General features: G+C 33.8%; 1 protein-coding gene across 5 annotated transcripts in view; it reads right to left on the reverse strand.

The window, feature by feature from the left end:
* Positions 1-21,974, reverse strand: part of LOC129223396 (rab11 family-interacting protein 3-like) — a 205,483-nt gene that overhangs the window by 32,097 nt on the left and 151,412 nt on the right. For all 5 annotated transcript variants that reach the window (XM_054857990.1, XM_054857988.1, XM_054857989.1 and 2 more), the window contains 2 exons: positions 21,661-21,769; positions 13,682-13,785 (listed from right to left, as the gene is read on the reverse strand). In XM_054857990.1, the coding sequence (XP_054713965.1) occupies positions 13,682-13,785; positions 21,661-21,769 (213 nt within the window). The remainder of the gene's footprint in view (positions 1-13,681; positions 13,786-21,660; positions 21,770-21,974) is intronic.

The following is a 21,974-nucleotide window of genomic DNA, read 5'->3' on the forward strand; positions in this document are numbered from 1 at the left end:
TGGTTTACAAATTTTCTGGTTCAACTTTTAAATCATATCACTTGTCTTAGTAAGAGATTTTTTTTGTTCTATTTTATGGGGAGCCGTGCAGTGCCGTAGCTAAGCATTGATATTATAAGGTAGGAAGGACACTTGACTTGAATGGAAAGGCACTCCCAGAGACGCCGACTTTTTTTAAAAAATGGGGGGGGGGGGGGGGGGACCGGGGAAAATTTTCTAAATTTGAGATGAAAAATAGTGAGTTTTAAAGTTTTTTTTAAGCATTGTAAAGTCATGTAATCAACATTAGAACCCCAAAAACTCGACAAGCCTGACACATATTTTTTGGCTTTGAAAAAAGGAAAAAATAAATACAAACACACACAGTATTTTCGTAAAAAGGTAATTTAATTTACTCATGTTTTTTTTAAGACCATTTGTTTTTTTATTAGTTATACCGGCTAACATATTCAAGTGTAAACGCAGTCTCTCAATGTCTAGGTTATTTTTTAAAATTCGATTTTTTAAAATTTGTTTCACCTCTGTTAAATAAAAGCGAAGCACTTTTGTTCAACTGCAATGATCTGTGTGAGTCCAGTTGATGCAAACAGCCCAATAATGCAAGATTGAACCATTTCACAAACCTCAATGTAAATTGCCTTTGGGATTTTGAAAGCGTGCGGTGAACTGGCTTCGTTGTTTTCATACTTTGGTATACGTCGATTCCGAGGAAGCGAAGGATCATCATTTTGTAACGATTTTTCTTTTAAACACAATTCCCAAAAGTATTCAAAACCATCACGCATCCCATTTAATATACAAATCAAACCCTCATATATTTTTTCCAGATCAGCAGCACTTAGATGAGCTCGCCGCAGCGCTGCCCACCGGCAACAGATTTGACCCGTAAGTTCGCGCACTGTGACAAATTCTAAGTGTGCTTGCAGCACTGTAACACCATCATTATTCACACTACTCGTTTTCAGTTAACCTGCTTACTACCGTAATAATTATTTGTTTTAACTCATTACTGAATGTATTTTACAAGGTAAACTATCTTTAAGCAAGAAAAATAAAGGATAAATTTATGAGTTTAGAAAGCATAATATAACTAATACTTTTCTTGATTTATTGAGGGGGCTCTGCCCCTCCAAAATATTTTTGAGGGGGCTCGGGCCCCCTCAGGCCCCATGGAGTCGGCGCCACTGTGTAGGAGTGTGTGTTTGTGTCTGTGTGCAGGCATCAGTGTGTGGGTACGTGTGTGTGTGTGGGTAGGTGCGTATGTATGTGTGTGGGTAGCTGTGTATGTATGTGTGTGTGGGTAGCTGTGTATGTATGTGTGTGTGGGTAGCTGTGTATGTATGCGTGTGTGTGTGCAGGTGTATGTGTGTGTGAATGTGTGTGTGGAATATGGACGTAACCTGGAGACGGTTTTCGCTGTAGGAGCAGCATCGGCAGGGACCGGTCGACGGTGGTGCTGCAGAGGGAGGCGGGGGGAAAATAAAATCATAGGAACATCAAAACCGTCAAATGAGAACAATAAGCAATGTGATTGCTCAAAAAAATCCCCTTCTTTTTAAAAATATATCGAGTATCATTGTCATTAAAATATGCTACTCAATTTGACTCTGACAATGGGTGGATGGAAGATGGTTCGCAGAGAAGAGGTTAAAATAATTTCACTCTTGGTACTTTTTTATGGTTGGGGCAAAGCTTGATGACAGTGGGAAGTGATTGATTGTGTTAATGAAATTTCAAAGAACTTTATGTGTCCAGTTCATGTACAAAAATAAGCTTAGGAGGAGATTGTGGATAAATTATATAATTAGTATTTTAATTCAGATTGCATATAAGTAAAATTTGCCCAATAAATGCAGAAAAAACAAAGAAAATTTTACTTACATTTCTGAATTCAATTGTATTCAAACCTGAAGTGCAAAATTTCCTAACGCAAAACTTTTAAAACTTTTGAAAAAGCTTTTTCTATCTCGAAAATTTCTAAGTCCCTTTAAGACGCTCGTATATTTCGCATATTGGAAGGCAGGACTCTATAGCTACACATTGAACGTGAGTTTTACTACGTAAAAAGAACCGGTTTTTCTTAAGAGAATTATTATTCACTTCGCGAACAAGTTTCGGCAAAAATTAGAAAGTGTTACGTCGAAAGAAGTTTTATAATAATGAAAGAAAACAATTAAAAACAAAGGAAATCAATACAGAAAGGAGATTTGACTTAAAAGCGGATGTTAAGAATGCTACTTCTGAAATTAAATGTATATATACAGAGAGAGAGAGAAAAAAAGCATTTACTTTTGTATGATCGATTGTTTCAAATAAAAAGCTTTAAAACTAACTGAGGATAAAGTGAAAAACTAAAATTTTTAGTTCAGTTGCTCAGAGCAAGACGCGCAATGGTAGTAACCAGGGTTGTGGAGTCGGAGTCGGAGTTGTTAGAAAACATGCTGACTCCGACTCCGGGCTTCTTTTTTTCTTTCCTTTTCACCGACTCCTCTCCTTGCATTTTTTAAAAACTGACTATAAATTGGTTCGATTACATGTATAAAAAGATACTAATGAGAAAATAACTGCCATTATGGCAATTAGCTAGCTTGAGTGCTTACCGAACTTTCTGTAGCCGTCCCCTGCTTTGCTTGCTTTTTAGCCTACTTTCCCAGTAAAAGTCAGAAAAAGAAGAAAAAAGCATGAAAGAAGGCTTAATGCATCTTAAAAATATCGCGAAAAACAAAAAAAAAGTCAAAAATAAATAAAATAATTAAATAAAAATCGAAAAATTAAAAATTGGAAAGTAGGGTATTGAGATGGGGAAAAATGTCTGTCGGTCTGTCTGTCTGTCCCCCCCCCCCCTAATAACTTTCGAATGAATAGTCCGATTCGAACAAACTTTTTTTTGTTTGAAAGATCTCGGCGAGAATACCTCATTCCCATATTTCACTTTTTGATTTGAACTATTTTTTGTTCAATTTTGAACAGTTCAAAAAAACATTAGCGCCTACGGGGAAATTCGAGGCAATTCCGAACTGTGAGGCGAATTTGCTTCAAACAAACTTTGTAGGAAAAAGCTTTTGATGAAAAACTTGTATATAAAATATCTTTTTGATTTGAACAATTTTCTGTTCAATTTTGAACAGTTCAAATCCCTTAACATTAGCGCCTACGGGGAAACTGAAAGTCAATGTAGATTCCGTACTTAAAAGCGGATTTACTTCAAACAAATTTTGTTGGAAATAGCTCTTGACGCCAAACTCCAGACTTCGACTCCGAGAATTTAGAGGCACTTGACTCCGACTCCGATTCCAGTACCCGACAATTAATTGGACTCCGACTCCCCGACTTCGACTCTGACTTCGTAGCTTTGGCAAAAATTTATACACGAAGGACAAATGACTGACTCCGATTCTTAGTTATTCGACTCCGACTTCTTTACCCCAAAATGAGATTGACTCCGACTCCGACTCCGCAGCTATGGTTTTGACTGTGAAATAATTATTGTTGATTTGACTTGTTTTTATTTTTACGCTAAAGTTTTAATTTAGGTATTCAGTTTTCGGCGAATAAACTCGAAGTCATTTATGTTTCTACATCAAGTTATGCGCAGACGATTGTTTTTTTTTTTTTTTTTGACAATGAAAATTATTTCTTTAAGTTGACATTTTATTGTTTTTATTTATTTTGGTTAGTGCATTAATTCATTTAAAAATTGTTTTTGACAACAGGGAAAAAGAAACGATTTTTTTTTTTTTGATATGATGAATTTATTTTAATGAGCTTATTAATTTTTATTATTATTTTTTCGTTTCGAAAGCTGTTAAAGATTTTTTTAATGGAAAAAGTGTATTAGCTGCTTTGTTTAAAAGTTGCTGCTATTTTATTTGTTCAGTTTTATTTTTATTTTTTACGCATCTAATTTTTTTTTAGATGAGTGAGGAATATTTTATTCCTAGAAATCAACTTAAAGTATTTTAAAAATTTGTTTGAAAACATTTGCGATTTTAGCTATTTTTGAGAATATTGATCAGGTACTAGAAAGTAGTATGGGTATACGGGAAAGTAGGCTCGTCTAGTTCTAGACAAAACTTCTTGTTAACTTAACTAATAGCAACTGTCAGCAAACGGTTTTGTTGCCTAACATTTTCAAGTAATCACTTTCAAATAAAAATAGAAATATAGTGTTATGTTCGATCTCAGTTTAGTAAAAAAAACGTAACAAATTAGTAAGTCGAGGCCCGTAGCTAAGGTTGAAACGTTTAAGGGTGATCGGCAAATTTAAAAAAGTTCTGGCACGATAGCACGAATCCAAAAGATCCGATGGAATAATCTAATGTTTTTTTTATTTATTAAGACGATTTCTATAAGCTTGGTTCTCACTAAAAAGTATGAAACAAAATAAGTGTAAATGATTTCTTGATTACAACACTCAATAATTGCAGTAAATTTTAAAATCTTCATATTAAGGTTAATTCTAAAGCAGCCAATAAAATTTAAATCATAACTTTAGAGAAGAAGAAATATAGGTATAGTAAAGCTATTCGTACAAATTTGTATACCGCCGCATTTTGTTTTAAAATTAGCTCCTGACGTATATGTGCCCTATTTTCGTTGAAATTTTATTGATGAAATACAATTTAAAACATATTCGCGAAAATTTTCAGAATTAAAGTATTAATATTTTTTTTTCAAACTGGAAATTAACTTTGGGTGACATCTACCAGATGGGTGTCACATGGGGCTACCCACCCCACTTGGATTTAGAAAAAAAGCTTTCTTTCTCTCAAGTTACAGCTTTCAAAAATTGAAAGCACACGATTTGATCAATATCTATTTGTTAAACATTAATGGGGAGGGGGGGGGGGGGGGTAAATTACAGATAATCCTTTTCAAATTTTTTAAAAGGGATTTTTAAGTCATCTCACTTTTTAACTCGTAACTATTGGAAAATTTGATTTTTAAATTGAATTTGTAACGTTGTATGCGTCTTGGGTTTACAATAAAAAGCAAAATGCGAAATTTTCATAAAAAGGAATTAATATTTCAATCTGTTTAGAGGTTTTCCCCCTTCCCCTGAAGGGAGAGAGGGAGTTGAAAAAATACAATTAAAAATATATATAAAAAATCCGGAGTCGGAGTCGGGGTCGACTATTTTCCTTCCGACTCCACAGCCCTGGTAGTAACCCCATCATGAGTCTCTTGAGTTGAAAAACACAATTATTTATGATTTCTAATCAAACAAACAGGCGGAGTTCGTTAAGACAAATTTTTGCCGTAAAAAACATTTTCGATATATAATGTGCGGGAAAAGAAGTTTTTTTTTTGACTTGATCATTTTTGAATTGCTCAAAGATTCTAAAGGTTAACTTTTATGATGCTTAGTAAGTTCAAAATATTTTACTAGACAAACTAAAAGCGCTAAAGGTACTTTTTTTTTTTTAAATCTAAAAGTGAGAAAACAAAATTGAGTCTTCTGAATATATTCTTTACTTCCTGTATCGTGATTTGTAACACAAATAGGGTGAATAAAATGCATAAAACGCAGGGGTGCCCCCCCCCCAAGAGAAAGAGCGCACTCCCTATATAAAGTGAGGCCCCCCAAAACAGAAAAATACCCCTCAAAACCTCCCTAAAATTTTAATGGTGGAGTCTGCGCCATGACCCCTTCTCCCCCAAGTCGATACACCAACAAAACGTGAAAAAACACCTATAATGATAAATAAAGATTGCAGGTGCAGCTAAAAAATTCAAAATATTTTTTCACCTCTTTTTTCTTTTTTAAAATAAAAACGATCATTGTAATGCTAGTTACTTTATGTTTTTAAATTGGAAGTGCTGTCATGAAGTGTCAGTAAAAAATGTAAATACATAAAATCTTTTCACTTTTTCACTTTGTTTCCTCCACTTTTACATTATATTTTCAACTTTTGCTGAAATATGAAGTTGACACATTGCAATTTTGAATTTTCGTCTCAAAAAATCTTTATGCTTCGAAGTCACTGAAATGCCGTGCATAACAAATAAATGAGATAAACTTGATTTGTGTTCACACCTCATGTTACTATTCGAGCTCAATGGACGCCATTTATTCAGGGGTGCTCGGATGGGAGGTCACTGATCTCCCAAAAACGTCCTTATTCGGCAAATTTGAAGGATGTGTGTCGGATATGCGAGGCGACAATATTCGTTTAAAAAAATTTTTACATTGTGTTTATGATGCCAAATGTTCGTTTCCATTGGACGTTGTGTAAGATATGTGTTAGCATGCTTGTATTTTACCTCTCCTCAAAATTGGAATATCTTTCGGCAAATTTTGAATTTCCCACCTTCCAAAAATTTGAGTTAGGACAGTTCGGGGCGCCCAGCATTTGTTCCATCAATAAAACATTATACAGTGAAACTTGTGTATAACGATACTGTATAACGATAACCTGTCTATAACAATATTTTTTTTGGCCCCAGCAAAATGTCAGCATGAATAATCAAACTGTTTATAACGATAATCTGTCGAAAACGATACTTTTTTTAGGTCCCAACAGTATCGTTGTAAATAGGTTTTACTGTACTTCATAGAAATGCCTTAAAGAAACACGATTTGCGTGCAGCACAATGTGTGTGTACAGTATTTCTTAAAAACTCCCTTCGCGGACTATGCCCGCTCAATGATGAACTACATAGACCAGCCCGAGTATATTTGGGATTGCCGCCAAAAGGGTTATAGCAGGGGGGGGGGGGGTCGTGACGCAGACTGAGCCATTGAGATATTTAGGGGGAGGGGAGGGTTTTTACGAGTATTTTTCTCATTTTTGGGGGGAGGCGCTTTTGATTTGGATAGAGGAAGTCATAGCGAAATGGGGGGGGGCTTGCTCTTAAGGGGGGCACCTTTGTTTATAGCATATCTTTTTTAAAAGAGTACAACATATTTTGTTGTTGTTCTATCCACTCGGTTTGAATCCATCTTTAATGGGAATTTACAGCACAACTGTTCACTACAAACAACTTTTTTTCATCATATATTTCTTTCACTTAGCCATTTGCGTTGTTGGAGATAGAAATCAAAAAACGTTCTAAGTGAATTGGGCTCTAGCTGAATAGCGCTTTGACGCACTTCTGTGAATCACAATATTTTATTGAATAGCAAAGCCTTCAAATCTTGACAGAGCTATATAAATCATACATTATTTCTTAACAATAGATGAAACTTTTTTCTGCACAAAGCTTTCCTAAAACGGGCAGCATAAAGATCGCAAAATTATTAAATATGTACGACAGAAGAAAAGAAACGCACGGGTGATTGTCCGTCATGGTTCAACAAACTGCTCTAACTCAGATGAATAAATATATGAGAAATATTATTAAAACTAGTTTAGAGTAAGTGCTGTATAAAAAAGACACTAAACGAACAATAAGGTAAGATTTTGTTATGTAACTAGATGGTGTTTGTTCTGAAATCAAACAATTCGAAGTATCCAGACTATTTTAAATTCGAAGAAAATGACGAAAGGTGAGAAATAAATAGGCCAAGGGCGGTGGGATATACTTATAACTTGAAATTGGGTTAATACAACAAATTGTAATGAAGCGAGAAATGGTTTTAATCCTCGAAATGACACGGATTGAAAAGTCGCAATATAAACCCCAATTATATTTTTTTAAATAGTTTGGTGTTTTGTAGTATAAGTGTAGCAGATTGGTAACTCAACTTTTTTTGCCCTCTGAAAATCCCTTGCACAGTTTCTAAATTTTACAGAAAAATAAGCTGTTTTCGACCTATCAAAGTTTTTCCAACCATGGATTACTTGCTAGAAAATATATTTCGTTCTATATCGGAAGCATGAATACAAATAAATTCGCTCCAACTTTGAAGAGAAGTTTGCATTTTTTTTTTGTTTGGGAATCTCAAATTTTTTAACATGTACGGTAAGCAGGGAGATTAAAGGGAAGGAGATAAATCTTTACTATGCAGAAGTGGCAACGTTTGTTCACTTTTTCCAGAGGGCGCTGTATGTGCACCGCTCCCGTCAATCGCAGCAGATCAATGTAAATGATGTTAAGTTTCTCATTTTTTTAGAGGCAGCTATTAAAGCAAAATAAAGAAAAAACTGCTGGAAATTGGTTGTAATAAGGGGCCAATATAGTGGACGATGTACGGCTTTCGTCTACAGGAAGTTAGCGCAGTATTTTGATGGAAAAATTTATTTTATTTTTCATCACCAACTTGCCGAATTCGTCTGCTATTAATATTGCGCTGTGCGATGTTTTATTTTTTACGAGTGTGAATGTTTCTATTCCTGAAAATAATTGACGAAATGAGAATGTAGTAGAATTAATTACGTAAATACTTTTTTTAATTAGTTGTAAATTTCGTGACATGCTTCGAGAACTAATTAAAGCGAAACAATTTTTTGCTTTCATGACCTTTAACAGAAAAAAATAAATGTTAATGTTCTATTCACTTAACTTCAAGCTGATATTGATTGTAATAATTTTATTCACGTGTTTACTCACTGCTTAAACAGAATTGTTATCATTATTTTTTTATTATTATTGCATTTTTTTCTACAACCACATCGGAAAAAAATCGGGAAACCTTTTTCATTTAAAAAATACACATGATTATTTTCAACAGAAAACCCCACAAACTATCTCAAAAAAGCGTTCCAAGGTATAATTTTTTTGAATGAATAAGGTTTCTCAATTTTTTTTTCCATTTGGTTGTCGAAAAAAATGCAATCTGTTTAAGCAGTGAGTAAACCCGTGAATAAAATTATTATAATTAATATCAGCTTGAAGTTAAGTGAATAGAACATTAACATTTATTTTTATCTGTTGAAGGTCGTGAAAGCAAAAAATTATTTCGCTTTAATTAGTTCTCGAAACATGTCACGAAATTTACAACTAATTATAAAAAGGATTTACGTAATTAATTCTACTACATTCTCATTTCGTCAATTATTTACAGGAATAGAAACATTCCAACTCGTAAAAAATAAAACATCGCACAGCGCAATATTAATAGCAGACGAATTCGGCAAGTTGGTGACGAAAAATAAAATAAATTTTTCCATCAAAATACTGCGCTAACTTTCTGTGGACGAAAGCCGTACATCGTCCACTATATTGTCCCCTTATTACAACCAATTTCCAGTAGTTTTTTTCTTTTTTTGCTTTAATAGCTGCCTCTAAAAAAATGAGAAACTTAGCATCATTTACATTGCTCTCCTGCGATTGTCGGGAGCGGTGCACATACAGCGCCCTCTGGAAATAGTGAACAAACGTTGCCACTTTTACACTAGCAATCCCGTAGGACATTTCTCTCCTTCTTCCTACTCCGTGACGGTAAGTAAGTCGGCACGTCACATTGTTTTCGAGCCCGGGGGGGGGGGGGGCATTAATTTCATTTCATTGTAGCTTATTTCAATTGAAGTTCTAATCATCATTCAGTCATTCAAGTTCAGCTGAAAAATCATTAGTTTTATTTTATTACAGCTAATTTTAATTTATTGAAACTCATTCTAAATATTTTTCGTGCGAAACTCAAACTATTACTTACCATTCTGTGTTCGATTCTAGTTAAGTTCGTTTTTATCACGTGTGGAAAGAAAATTGTTTCAAGCACCAAAGGTTGGGGGATCTATAATTTTCTCCGATTTCCGAGATTCGGCAAAAAACAAAATAAAAGGAAATAAGTTTTTTTTTTTTTTTTTTTTTCTTATTAGTGACAAGACTTCTGAAGATTCAAGACGAGAAAAGCTGTTCAAGAGTGCTTTGCTTTGTTCTCATAAAAGAACGGATTGATTTATAATTCTTCAATACTTAAATTCGCAACTCCAACGAACTATAGGGGGCACTGAAGTCACTGTCTAATGGCGGAATTGAAAACTAAAACAAACGCACATGGTAACGAAGAAAATGCTAAAAGTGTTGTGATTTTTGTTCGTACGTATGATTTTTTCGCTTTATTCTTTTTAAATTAATTTTCAAAGTCTTGTGGATATTCTGGCCCACGTAGAAAGAAATGAGAATTCAAGAAGCATTACTAAACGTTAAAGATTAATGCAAACTACGTAGTTCGTAGTTCTAAACAGCTATTTCCACGATGTTGAATTCGATATTTATCAATTCTTGATAAAACTAAATGATAATTGTGGCCTGACAAGAACAACAATTAATGCTAGAAAATTCAATATGACATTACAAATTATTATCGAAAGAAGATGATACTTTTTTGCCTTGCTTGGCTAGCGCTTATTTTTTTTCCATTTGTAGCTGGGTTATTTCTCTCGAATTCCCGAATCGGTTCATTTAAAAATTTTCTGTTTCGATTTTTCTAATTTCTGAGTTACGATTTAATTGTGTCATGTTATGCAAATCATCAACAAAATTCTCACGGATATATGGTGGTAGTTTTCTTTTCAGTTGATTGACCATTATTTCCTTTCACTTATCGAATTCTGTAATCTTACTACCATTTTATTCCACTCATGATAAAAATTAAAAATGGTTTAACTAAAAACGCGAAATCTCGCCAAGGCTACTTTGCTCGCACAATACCAAAATTATAACCCTAAACAAATTTGGCGAAACCTTTCAGCTGAGAATAAAAGGAATAAAGTAAATTCTTTCTAGGTTAAACATTTTTCATTTTGTTCTACGATAATAAATCAAAGAAAATATTTTGCATACTGTATATTCCAACTAAATGCTGCTGTAAAATATGATTAGTTAAATTAATTTAAGATTAAAAAAAGCTCATATTCTTACAAATTCATACAATAAAAAATTTTACCTGGTATAACGTTATCCAATTTTGTTAATCCAGAGTTTTCTTGTTTACGCGTCCACCATTTAATACTTTTTTGAAAGAAATAAGGAAAACTAACATTATTTTGAGAAGCTCGAGAATACTCTTTGGGGACGAATTAATTTCTGTAGCTGAAAGCAAACTAAGACACATCGATTGCGTTAATAAATACTCAGAACAAACTGCCTGTGTTTACGTCAACAGACACACATGGAACTAAAACGTGGCAATGTTTTAGTTCATTCGGCAGTTTTGTAAATCACCGCAAGGTAGCGTATTCGAGCGCTGGAGTTCCGAATCAAAGTTATATTCAATTCATTTGTATTGCATAAAGAGCAATAATACAAACGTGAGAAAAAATGCTACTGCATTTGCAAAAAATAAACAAATAAATAAAAAGATTTAGGCATTGTATCCTTGAGGAGAACAAGATGACTTAATTTACTCCCACTTTCACCGGATTTCCAGGATATTGCTTACGTAATGCTGTAACTTTTTTTTTTACTCGCGTTCGATTCCGTTGTTACCGAGGTAAAATTACATAGCATGTGTTTAAAGTTTTTGACGTAAAATACCGTGGTTCTTTAACAAACATGGTACAGTCGGACACCGTAAGATAGGGGTGCGAAAAGAAATTTAAAAAACTGCACTTAGCTTATCTAAAACCCCTAATTAGCAACAGCGCAAAAATGTTCATAATTAGAAAGTGTACACTTTTTATTCCACTTTCCACGACTTATTACACACTACTTATGTGAAATTTTAAACTACTGAGTGATAGATGTTTGACAATTTCCTTAATACTTGATTCGAAATAGTTCTCTTTCGACTTTATGGAGAAAAGAAATTATTGTGCCATTTTCAGCCTGCTGCATGAGATATGTTTTTTAGTTTCCAGGCCATGTAAAGCTTTTGAAAAAGTAAGCTTAAATGGGAGTTTCATTATTGCTTTCTGCATTGGAATCAATATTCGTTAGTTGCCTCTTCGTTCGTTAAAAATTACGAATTCCAAGAAAAATCCCCCCCCCCCTTTTTTTGTTTCGGGCAATATGGATGTAATATTTAGAAAACAATCCAATAATTCTGAACTCGAATTAACAAAAAAAAATTTTTTTCTTTCGGCTGTTAAAATAATTTGTTAACTTGGGGTTTATTATTCGGTAAATAGGTGTTTTTGCCTTCATTTTAGTCAGGAAAAAGAAAATTTCGTTAAATCACGAAATTCGTTAAATAGAGGTTCGTTAGGATTTACTTGCAGAACGCCTCCTCCCCCCCCCCAAAAAAAAAATGTTTTGGATAGGGCCCCAATAACATAATTGGGCCCTGCTACTTCATCAAAGGTTACATTTAAAATAATTACTTTTATGTAGTTTGCTTAGCAATAATAAATGGTGTCAATCTTATTTTCATCATTTTTGACTCCCTCCCTCCCACCTTTGTCACAAAGGGTCACACTTCACCATACCCCTCCCCCCTTCCATTTGTCTAATCGGGGTTCGACTGTATAACTAAGAATGGTCATCAGAAATAAAGAAATTGGCAAGTGTGAAAAATCAAACATGCCATTCAGTTTTTGCTGGTTTACTTTATTTCAGTTTACACTGGCCATTCTATACAGCTGGGTGAATTAAAGAATTATTATTTTTTTTTTAAATTTAATAACCCTAAACTCTATCTTTATAACTCTCAAAGAAGACGCATCATTTTAACTACACTCTCCGTGTAGTAAATAAAACAAACAACTATTTCAAAATTTAAAACCGATTCTTTCATTAATCGTCTGAAGCACTTATATCACTTCAAGCAAAAACAGTTGAGTAAAACGAACAACTGAAATATCGTATAGAAAATTTTTAACTCAGAAGATCTCTTATTTGTGATAGGTCAGGTCGAATTGGTAATCTCATAATTTTCTTTAAAAGAAGAATTGAAATCATATATTTGTGTTTCACATCGTTTACTGAGGCAGGTCCAGGTTAAAGGTAGAAATGATAATCATAATTTTCTTTAAAAGAAAAATTGAAATCACACTCAGGCCAGATGGAAAGGTATTGAATTTGTTTGAAAATCGGGGACTCACGAAACAAACTAAAAAGCATTGCATATGAGAGATGGTTAGCCAACTTTTACTGGCTAAAGCCGTCCAAAAGTTTTACCCGATAAAAAAAGTGTATTTAACTTTTTGATGATCTTTAAACAAGCTTGTTGATAACTATTCTGCAGTGGGAAAGCAAAGGGCAGTATATGCACGTGTTTCATTTTTGAGCATTTTTGTCATTTATTGCACCTTAGCTTCATTGTACAAGCTTGCATATTTGGTTACAGCTAAAAATAAATAAATTAAAAAAAAAAGTCAAATTCTAACTTTGCTCTTTGTTAGTATGGAATCCAAAACCAGTTTCGTATTAAATACCTAAATAATTCATTTCTGCAGATACAGCCCTTTACCTTCCCACGGCAGTATTGTCCTGACAAATAATAACTATATCCTAACACTATACATCGATGTATTTTAAATTCTTGTAAAGTCAGTTATTACGAAGCACTTACCTAACACTTACTTGAAGCTCTTACTGATAAATAAGAACCATCCTAACAAATAATTTGATGTACTTTGAATTAATGTACTCGTAAAGTCACTTACAACGAAGCACTTACTAATAAATAATAACTATCCTAACAATAAATCGATGTACTTTGAATTCCTGTAATGTCACTTCATGGCCGAAGCACTTACTGAAAAATAATAACCACCCTAACAATAAATCGATGCGTTTTGAATACCTGTAAAGTCACTTTATGGCGAAGCATTTACTGTGATAAATAATAATAACCATCCAAAAAAAAACAAATCAATGTATTATGAATCCCACTTTATGACGAAGCACTTACTTGTTCTGTAAAGCGGCATTTTCCTGCTTCACTCTGTTATATCGATGATCTGTATTCACTTGATGATCCGTCAAAGTTGCCACTTGCTGCTGAAGCTCATGAACCTAAAACGAAAAAAATCACGTGTTCAAGATGCATCTCCCAATTTTCGACACAGATGGTTCTTACTGGATGCAAAATCATAGCATTTTTCCGAGTCCAAAACAATCAATTGCAGTAGACTCCCGATTATCCGCAAGCGGTTTATCCGCGAATCAATCAATAATCACGAACATGTATTTTCGCAGTAAAAAGCGAATGCCAGTGGCTGTTTTTTTTTTTTTTTTTTGAAAAATTGTAAATTTACTCAGTTGTTTTTGCTTGATTGATTGATTTAATTTAATTTTATTATTATTATTATTTTGGTGCGTTCTTCATCGTACATACACTTGTTTGTTATTGATGTTAAGTTCGGTTGTGCAAAAATACAAAACATTTGTACCGTACTCTATATATATTTTCACTGTTTGAAGAAAGTGTTATGCATCAATACAGTTAAGAATTTGAGATAGGACAATTTTTACCTAATTTGTCCCCCTAGTCTTTTTGCGGTTATCCGCGATTTTTATTATCCGCGGCACTTGTGCCACCCAATTCCGCGGATAATCGGGAGTTTACTGTAGATCGCTAGTGATTTCAAAGAAGAAGAACTGAGAGTACTACTTCGTGTATCATTTGAAAATTTTCAAATTCTCAAAATCCACAAATCTATGCTTGCTTAGGTTCAGCATTGAAATGAATTTGTTCCCTTGATTAAGATTGAACTTTGAAATTCATACTATTTATGTTTTTGGCAACGACTGAAAAGCTTGTCCGACCCGCCAACGACAGAGCAGTTATAATAAAGACAAATAACAAAAGTTTTTGGATATTCTTGCAACAAAATAAACGAATACTATGCACCCAAGTCGATGAAATTATATATTGTCATGTGTTTCTGAACCCTTTGAAGTTGTCTATAAATGACGTCATGCTTTGAGGGGAGAGAAAATCGTAACACTTTGACAAAAGGAGGGAAGGAATAGCAAAAAGTGTGACATCAAGCATTTTTTCAAAAAGAATATATTTATGAAAAATAGAATATGTGACGAAGGGAAGAGGGGGAGGGGTATGGTGAAGTGTGACCCTTTGTGACAAAGGTGGGAGGGAGTCAAAAATAATGAAAATAAGATTGACACCATTTATGGATAGCTCATTACAAATACCAATTCCAGATAAACTACCCCAAGCTTCGCTTCAGGAACTGATCTTCTATGAAAATAAATAAATAATTAAATGAAATAAAGTACAAATTCTGGTACCTCATTTATTTCTCACTTTTCTCCATTTTAGCAATAACAAAGCAGAGCTGCAGATAGCACTACTTGAAAAGAAATCAATATGAAAATGTTCCAAATGTGGCAAATGTTGAATTTTATTTTACCCTCATTGAAAACTAGCAGTAAATAATAAATTTATGAAGTAACTTTAAACTAGTGTATCAGACCTGGTAAGAAAAATTTTGCATTGCTAAGCAAACTACATAAAAGTAATTATTTTAAATGTAACCTTTGATGAAGTAGCAGGATCCAATTACGCTATTGGGGCCCCTATTCGAAACATTTTTTTTTTTGGGGGGGGGGGGTTCTGCAGATAAACCCTATGGACAAAAACAATAACGATGAACAAGGACTTACAACTTCAGCGCTCAACTATTCACTCAAAATACTTATTAGGTTGTTACGTACCCCCACATCTGATCTAAGCAGAAGGGACAATCTTCTGCTTACTGGTTGTTTAGGGAAAAGAAAAGGGATATAACATATAAATGAAGGAGAATATTTAAATTTTCTTTCTTTTTCTGAAATAATAATATTTGAATTAAACAGTTTTAGCCAACTGCCGCTAAAACATCGGGGCCCCTATGTAAAACTACGACCACCAAATTAATTTTTTAATAGTGGTGTCAAAAATGAGAACAAGAGGTTAAATCGTGGTCGTCAAATTTTTAGTAGCACTAACGATCGCTTGTTTCGTATCATGATCCGACAGAAATTCAAGAAAAATTTAGGAAATTAAACAAGGACCTGATGACCGGCAGGGACGACGAGAAGCCATGATAGCCTAGTCGGAAACTAGGGGGCCAGCTTTTGAGGGGACCCGGTTTGGAATCGTTGAAGTATGAATTTCATAAGTTTTAGAAGCGCGGAGGTGGGCCTGGCGACCAAACTAACAAGGGGCCCGCCGTGGCTCTTAGCGGGCCTGAGGACCGGAAGAACTCTTTCGGACATTAATCGACACTGACCTTTTGACCCAAGAGGCATTTGAATTCCGTGTTGAAACAAAACGTATCCACCAGCCTGAAGTCCGTTTCTCCGCTGTCCAAGCAATCGGCCGTCATAGATGGATCGGAATCGTAGTAAGTCCAGAAGGAAGGGGTCTCCCATTTGGGATCGTGCTCATCGTCGTACAAGGCAGAGCACCCAGCGTCCATCACGCACCATCTTCAGAAGCATCACAACAACAAAAGACCACTTTCGCGGACCGGCACAACAGCAATCACGCCAGGCATAGTAGAACGTGACGAAAAATGCGACGCGCGAAATGCAGAAAATGCACCTGTTCGGAATTCTGAGCTCAGCCGAGGCACAGCTCACCTTCCCACCACTCTCATCCCGTTCCTATCTCCGTTTTTGTGCAATAACGGATTTATGGAGTCATTCAACAGTGGATAAACAATTGCTGTCATCATTGGATCGGGGACGCGATTTCGGATCTGCTTTATGACCATTTTTCCCCCCTCAGGCAAAAAAGGCAACGCTTTCGGGTAGTAAAATTGGCCGGTTTTTATGTCCTATAAAAAAAAATCGATGACATTGTCAGCAACACGAATATCAATTCCTACAAATGGGGCAAAAACAGCAACGATTGTTTCCGACCAATATGGTAATTTTTTTTATTGGAAGGCATTTAAAGAAATGGGGAAACATTACAATTCAAAATAGCAAGATTACGAACTGATCAATCCAAAATTTCGTTACAAATATTATTCAGTTCAATATTAGAGCGTGAAACTATACACCCTCGCATAATTTGTTCTGATATTTATTTATTTATTTAAAATATTTAGGTGACATAGAAGAGAGGCATGAGAAAAAAGGTTCGCATTATTATTTTTTCTCCACTAAGTACCGTTTTTTCGACGCGTCTAATATCAATTTCTGAATTAAATCTACTTCGCCTTTTAACTCTGAAATGATCAAAGAAGGAACACTTTTTTAACACGTTTTTATTAGCTTCACCTGTTTCTTTCTAACACAGGAAGTTCAACTTTCATAAGCAACACAATAAAACTAATTTATGTAAGACGTTAATACGATTTGTGTAAAATATTTTAAAGGAAAACAAATACACTTTTGCATGTAATTAAAAAAAAGTGTATATTGAGAACTTAAATATGAATCAAAAAGAACAAAAGTTTTTAAAAAAATAACAACTGAATTTATACTGTTTTAATTTTACCATTGAGCATCGGCTGAGCAAGCAGTTGACATTGGGTAAACTCAGCTGAGCTTAGTTTTATAGTTAGTAAATATCACTAAAGAACCTCAATTACATTATTACTTATTAAGCAAATAATTAAAAATGTTCATAGAATTTAAACATTATTACGTAAATTTGCATTTAAGTAGCAATTTGAAACAAGTTGCTTAGTAAAAAGCTTTGGGAAAGTGGAACACTTACAAAATTAATTTAAAATTGAAAACTCACTCGCAGTTAGTCTGTGAGAGTTAGAATCTAAAAAGCAAAAATAAAAACTAATTCCAAAAGAAGAAGACCTGAGGGTTTTAAATCATTCTTATAAAGATAATTGGGAATGTTTTATACAAGTTTGACGCACGATTTTTAAGTCTTTGAACGAAAATATACCATGGATGAAATTTAAATATCTTAAAAGAAACTTATGTGCAAGAAATATATGCATCGCTCAAGGTGAAATATTTAAAAAGTGAAAGCACAAGCAGTTTGTAGTTCTGAAGTCCCCCCTTCAATTATAAGAAAAAATCGCAAGTAAGTTATAGAGCTTGAAGAGATTTTTCAAAAAATAAATAAATAAAAATTATTAAAAATTTAAAAAACCCCCGACTGAGACGCAACTGTAGAATCAAGAGGGAAAATTGAAAATCCTTTTAAAAGCCTTATATTATTTTCGCGATAGTAATTTTTACCAATCGCGCAAAGGGACCGTATAAAGTAGCTGGCGGATTGGTTTGCATTTTAATTCATGTTTTAATGCAATTTCTAAAACGTGCTTCATAAAATTGCAACGATATCTAAGTTTAAATTAACAACCAATTGAGATTCAGTAATGGAGTGTTTTGAATCAAGATGTATCTCAAGAATCTAAGGATCTTGGGATACAGCGGTGCAACTTCCGGCTTCAATTTCTTAGTATAGCGGGGCCTCTCTATGTAATTTCTTTACTCTATGGCCAACAATGAATTCGTTTATCAATCGCGTAAATAAAGGCTTAGCTGTTATTAAAATCTGCTTTGAAAAAACATTATAATTCGAATTCTATGAAACATGGAAGTTCCAAACACATTCTATCAAACGCGGGAAAAAATTCTCTTTACTTTGGTATTAAATTTTAAAAATTTTAACACTTAAATTTTTTTTTTTAATTTAATGTTTTCACTCCAAAAATCGCGAAAAACATTTTAGAGGTTTTTAGTTAATATTTTCGTTAATTAATGTCATCCAAAGATGCAACCTAGCTAAAAAACACTCTCGACCAACCCTCCTTTCGAACAAATTTTTTTTTTTTTCAAAATCGGTCCATCCGTTTAGGCGCTAGAGTGCCACAGGCAGACACACAGATACGCAGATACATAGATACAGACACGTCAAACTTATAAGCCCCTTCCTTTGTGTGTCGGTGGTTAAAAAAAGGATCATTAAGTCAAACTTCCCAATTCGTACGAACAACGTCCAATTCTGGTTTACACAGTTAGCTGATAATATGCCCAAGAATAGGAAGATTTCGATAATTGAGATATTATGGCGGAAGCAAAATTTTGAGCAATAATCACTTCATTATGCCGGTCGAAACAAGGCTGAAATCCATCAGAGCCTAATTATATTCGTCAAAAAAGTTGGCAACAATTGAGAAAATTGCCAAGAATTTCAGATATCGACGTTGTTTGTTCTAGCAACAAGTCGGAACATAGAAAGTATTTGTTTAGCGATACCATTCGTTGTTTTGTTTTTTAAATTGAACTTTTAAACAAAACAAACCATTACACAAGTTAAAAAAAATCCATTAAAATGTAAAATAATCTGCCAAACAAAAGAATAAGTCACTAAATAACGTGAAAGTTTGATTAGAATAACTTACCAACTTACTAAAACTGTAACTAAAGCTCAATTAAAATGCAGGGTTGCCAACCTTGGAGAAACAATAAACAATTTGAGGAGCATCTGTGCTGATTTTGAGGAGCAATTTAAAATTTTGCAGAGCAGTTCGAAATTTTGTATAAAAATAACTAAAACTACTTATCTAAAATTATTTTAGAGCTTTAATAATCATTATAAACACTAGTCCAGAAATAATTACTTTTAAATTAATAAAACTGCTTCAAACACTATTTCAATCTTTGAGAAAAGCATCTTTAGTTTCCCATGTTTATATATTTGATATGATAAAAAGGCAAAATTTAAGCTTGAAAGCGTTCGGCCGGGAAATGAGGAGCAAAAGAACTTCTTTGCAGAGTTGCGGAGTTTCTCGCCATTTTTGCGGAGCAGTTAACTCTGAAAATGTTAAATCCCCCTCCAACTAAGTGTACCGAGTCATTAATATACATTAAAAACGAAAAAGTACCGGTTTCTAATTCCTTTGTATGAGTTTATTTCCCTTTTCATTCAGAGAAACCCCAAATAAGACAACAAAAAGTATAAGTGTGATTACAAAAAGGAGAGGGGAATTATTATAAAATAGTACACTCGGCACCATTTGATTTTTTTTTTACTAATCTAAATCGAATTGAGTCATCTACTTGTCAAAAGTTGCAAAAAAACAATGTTGCGGAAATTTAAAATTTATCTTTCAATTATGAAACAAAACAACCAATCAAACAAGATATAAAATTAAAAATCTAAAAAAAAAACTTGACTGGGTCGCAAATGTAGTTTCCAAAAAAAAAAAATTTTTTTTTATGAAAGAGCATGCTTAACAACATAGGATCTGAACCATTTTTTAAATAATTTTTTAAGTTTAATTAATATTTTTGAAAAATTACTTAAATCAGTGCGCTTTCATTGTTTACATTTCTTGCGGATGACATCACAAATGATGAAATCCATTCAGTGTTGCCATTCACAGAGCAAAATACTAAATTCGCATCTTTACTCACTTGTATTGGCAACGATATGGTTGATAGCAAGCGTAGAGCGCAATTTTAATTCGCTTCTTGATTATCATAACGTGGAAGTGCATCATTTGTGACGCCATCTAGACCACGCCTTGTTTGAAAAATCGGGCATTTAAAAAAATTAATTAAAAAATAACTGTTGGGAAAATGAAAGTATTTTCTGCGTCCATGTTATTATTATTATTATTATTATTATTATTATTTTGCTTATTCTATCAATTTCAGTGACTAAAAGTAGTACTTTTGACAGAAGGAAACAACCCCATTAAGAAGGGAAAATTAAAAATCCTTTAAAAAACCTTGAACTGTTAAAAATCAATTACAAGTATTTTATTTGCTGGCAAATAGAAACTGGCAGCAGATAAAAATTTTCACCCATTGCTTTTAATCTCCTTTTCGGCCAACAATGAATTCCGTTACCAATCGCGTGAATAAAGGCTAAACCATATTTAAAATCTGCTTTAAAAAACGCTATAATTCGAATTCTATAAAACATGAAAGCTCTAAACTCATTCTATCAGAAGCAGAAAAAATTACTCTTTATTTTGGTACTAAATTTTTAAATATGTTTTCACGGCAAAAATCGTGAAAAATCTTTTAATTAATACATTTGTTGATTAATGTCATCCAAAGATGCAACCTATCTAAGAACACTCCCGATCAACTCTCCTGTCGAACAAAAAAAAAAAAAAAAAAAAAGGTTTTCAAAATCGGTTCACCGTTTAGGCGCTAGAGAGCCACAGACAGACACACAGATGCTTAAATTCACAGACTAGTCAAACTTATAACCTCCTTCCTTTGTGTGTCGGGGATTGAAAAGTTTCATTGAAATGAAAAAGAAATCGCGAAATAGTTAAATTACGCCACTTGAAATTACTAATTGCTAAATAAATATATTGAGTCGTTAAAAAGCAATAAAAATTCCATTTGAAGTACAATTAAAAATATATAGTTCAGCACTCTGAGTTAAAAAAAAAAGAAAAAAGTGGCCACAATTTCAAAAAAGTGGCTCCTAATGACAGCCCACTGGCGACTAAAAGAAATTCTCCAGTTTTGCTTTTAAATAAAAGTTTCATTAAAATGTAAATGGCAAATGCAAATTCAACGATATGTTAGTTTTCAGGGGGATATTTCGATAATTGGGAATCTGGCGATTTTTCTTCATTGGCGTCAATTTTTGGCTCCAGCGCCTGCGCGAGAGGTATTTTTCGTTGCAAATCAAAACAAAGAGATCGGAAACATCTGTGAACATAAGGTTACTATAAATCAGCAGGGTTACCAAACAAAATTATTTACGCCAAAAATGAGACGACCGCGCCAGATTTCCAATTATCAAAATATCCCCGTTTTCACCAATTTGGCATGTTCTACGTTATGGTAATTCCCCCAAAATATGAGCTGTGATACTTACGTTTCGGATGGGAAGCTCATTCAAGAAAGCCATATAAATCAACTTCTTTGAACCCAAAATGTGCAAAGGCAATTATAGATTTTTCTCTAAACTGGATTTAAAAGAAAAAGCTTCTGTACCTTAGCATTAAGATCCATAACATCATCCTCAATGGACATCGGAACATCGACTGGATACATTTCATCCGAGCTTTGGGAATTACGCCGGCTGCCATTCCGGTGAAGCTGACTGTAAATATAAGAAAATAAAATTGCTCTAACATTTTGAAAGTACCAGTAAAAAAAGAAATTAATTAATTTGAATTTTGACATCTTGAATTCAAATTATGTTTTTCGCAATCACGAGTGTGTGGGGGGGGGGATATGTGTGTTTGTGTGTATGGGGTATGTGTGTGTAGGCATGTGTGTTTGTGTCTGTGTGCAGGCATGAAAGT

This window comes from Uloborus diversus, chromosome 5 (assembly GCF_026930045.1).
Source record: "Uloborus diversus isolate 005 chromosome 5, Udiv.v.3.1, whole genome shotgun sequence".
NCBI lineage: Eukaryota > Metazoa > Arthropoda > Arachnida > Araneae > Uloboridae > Uloborus > Uloborus diversus.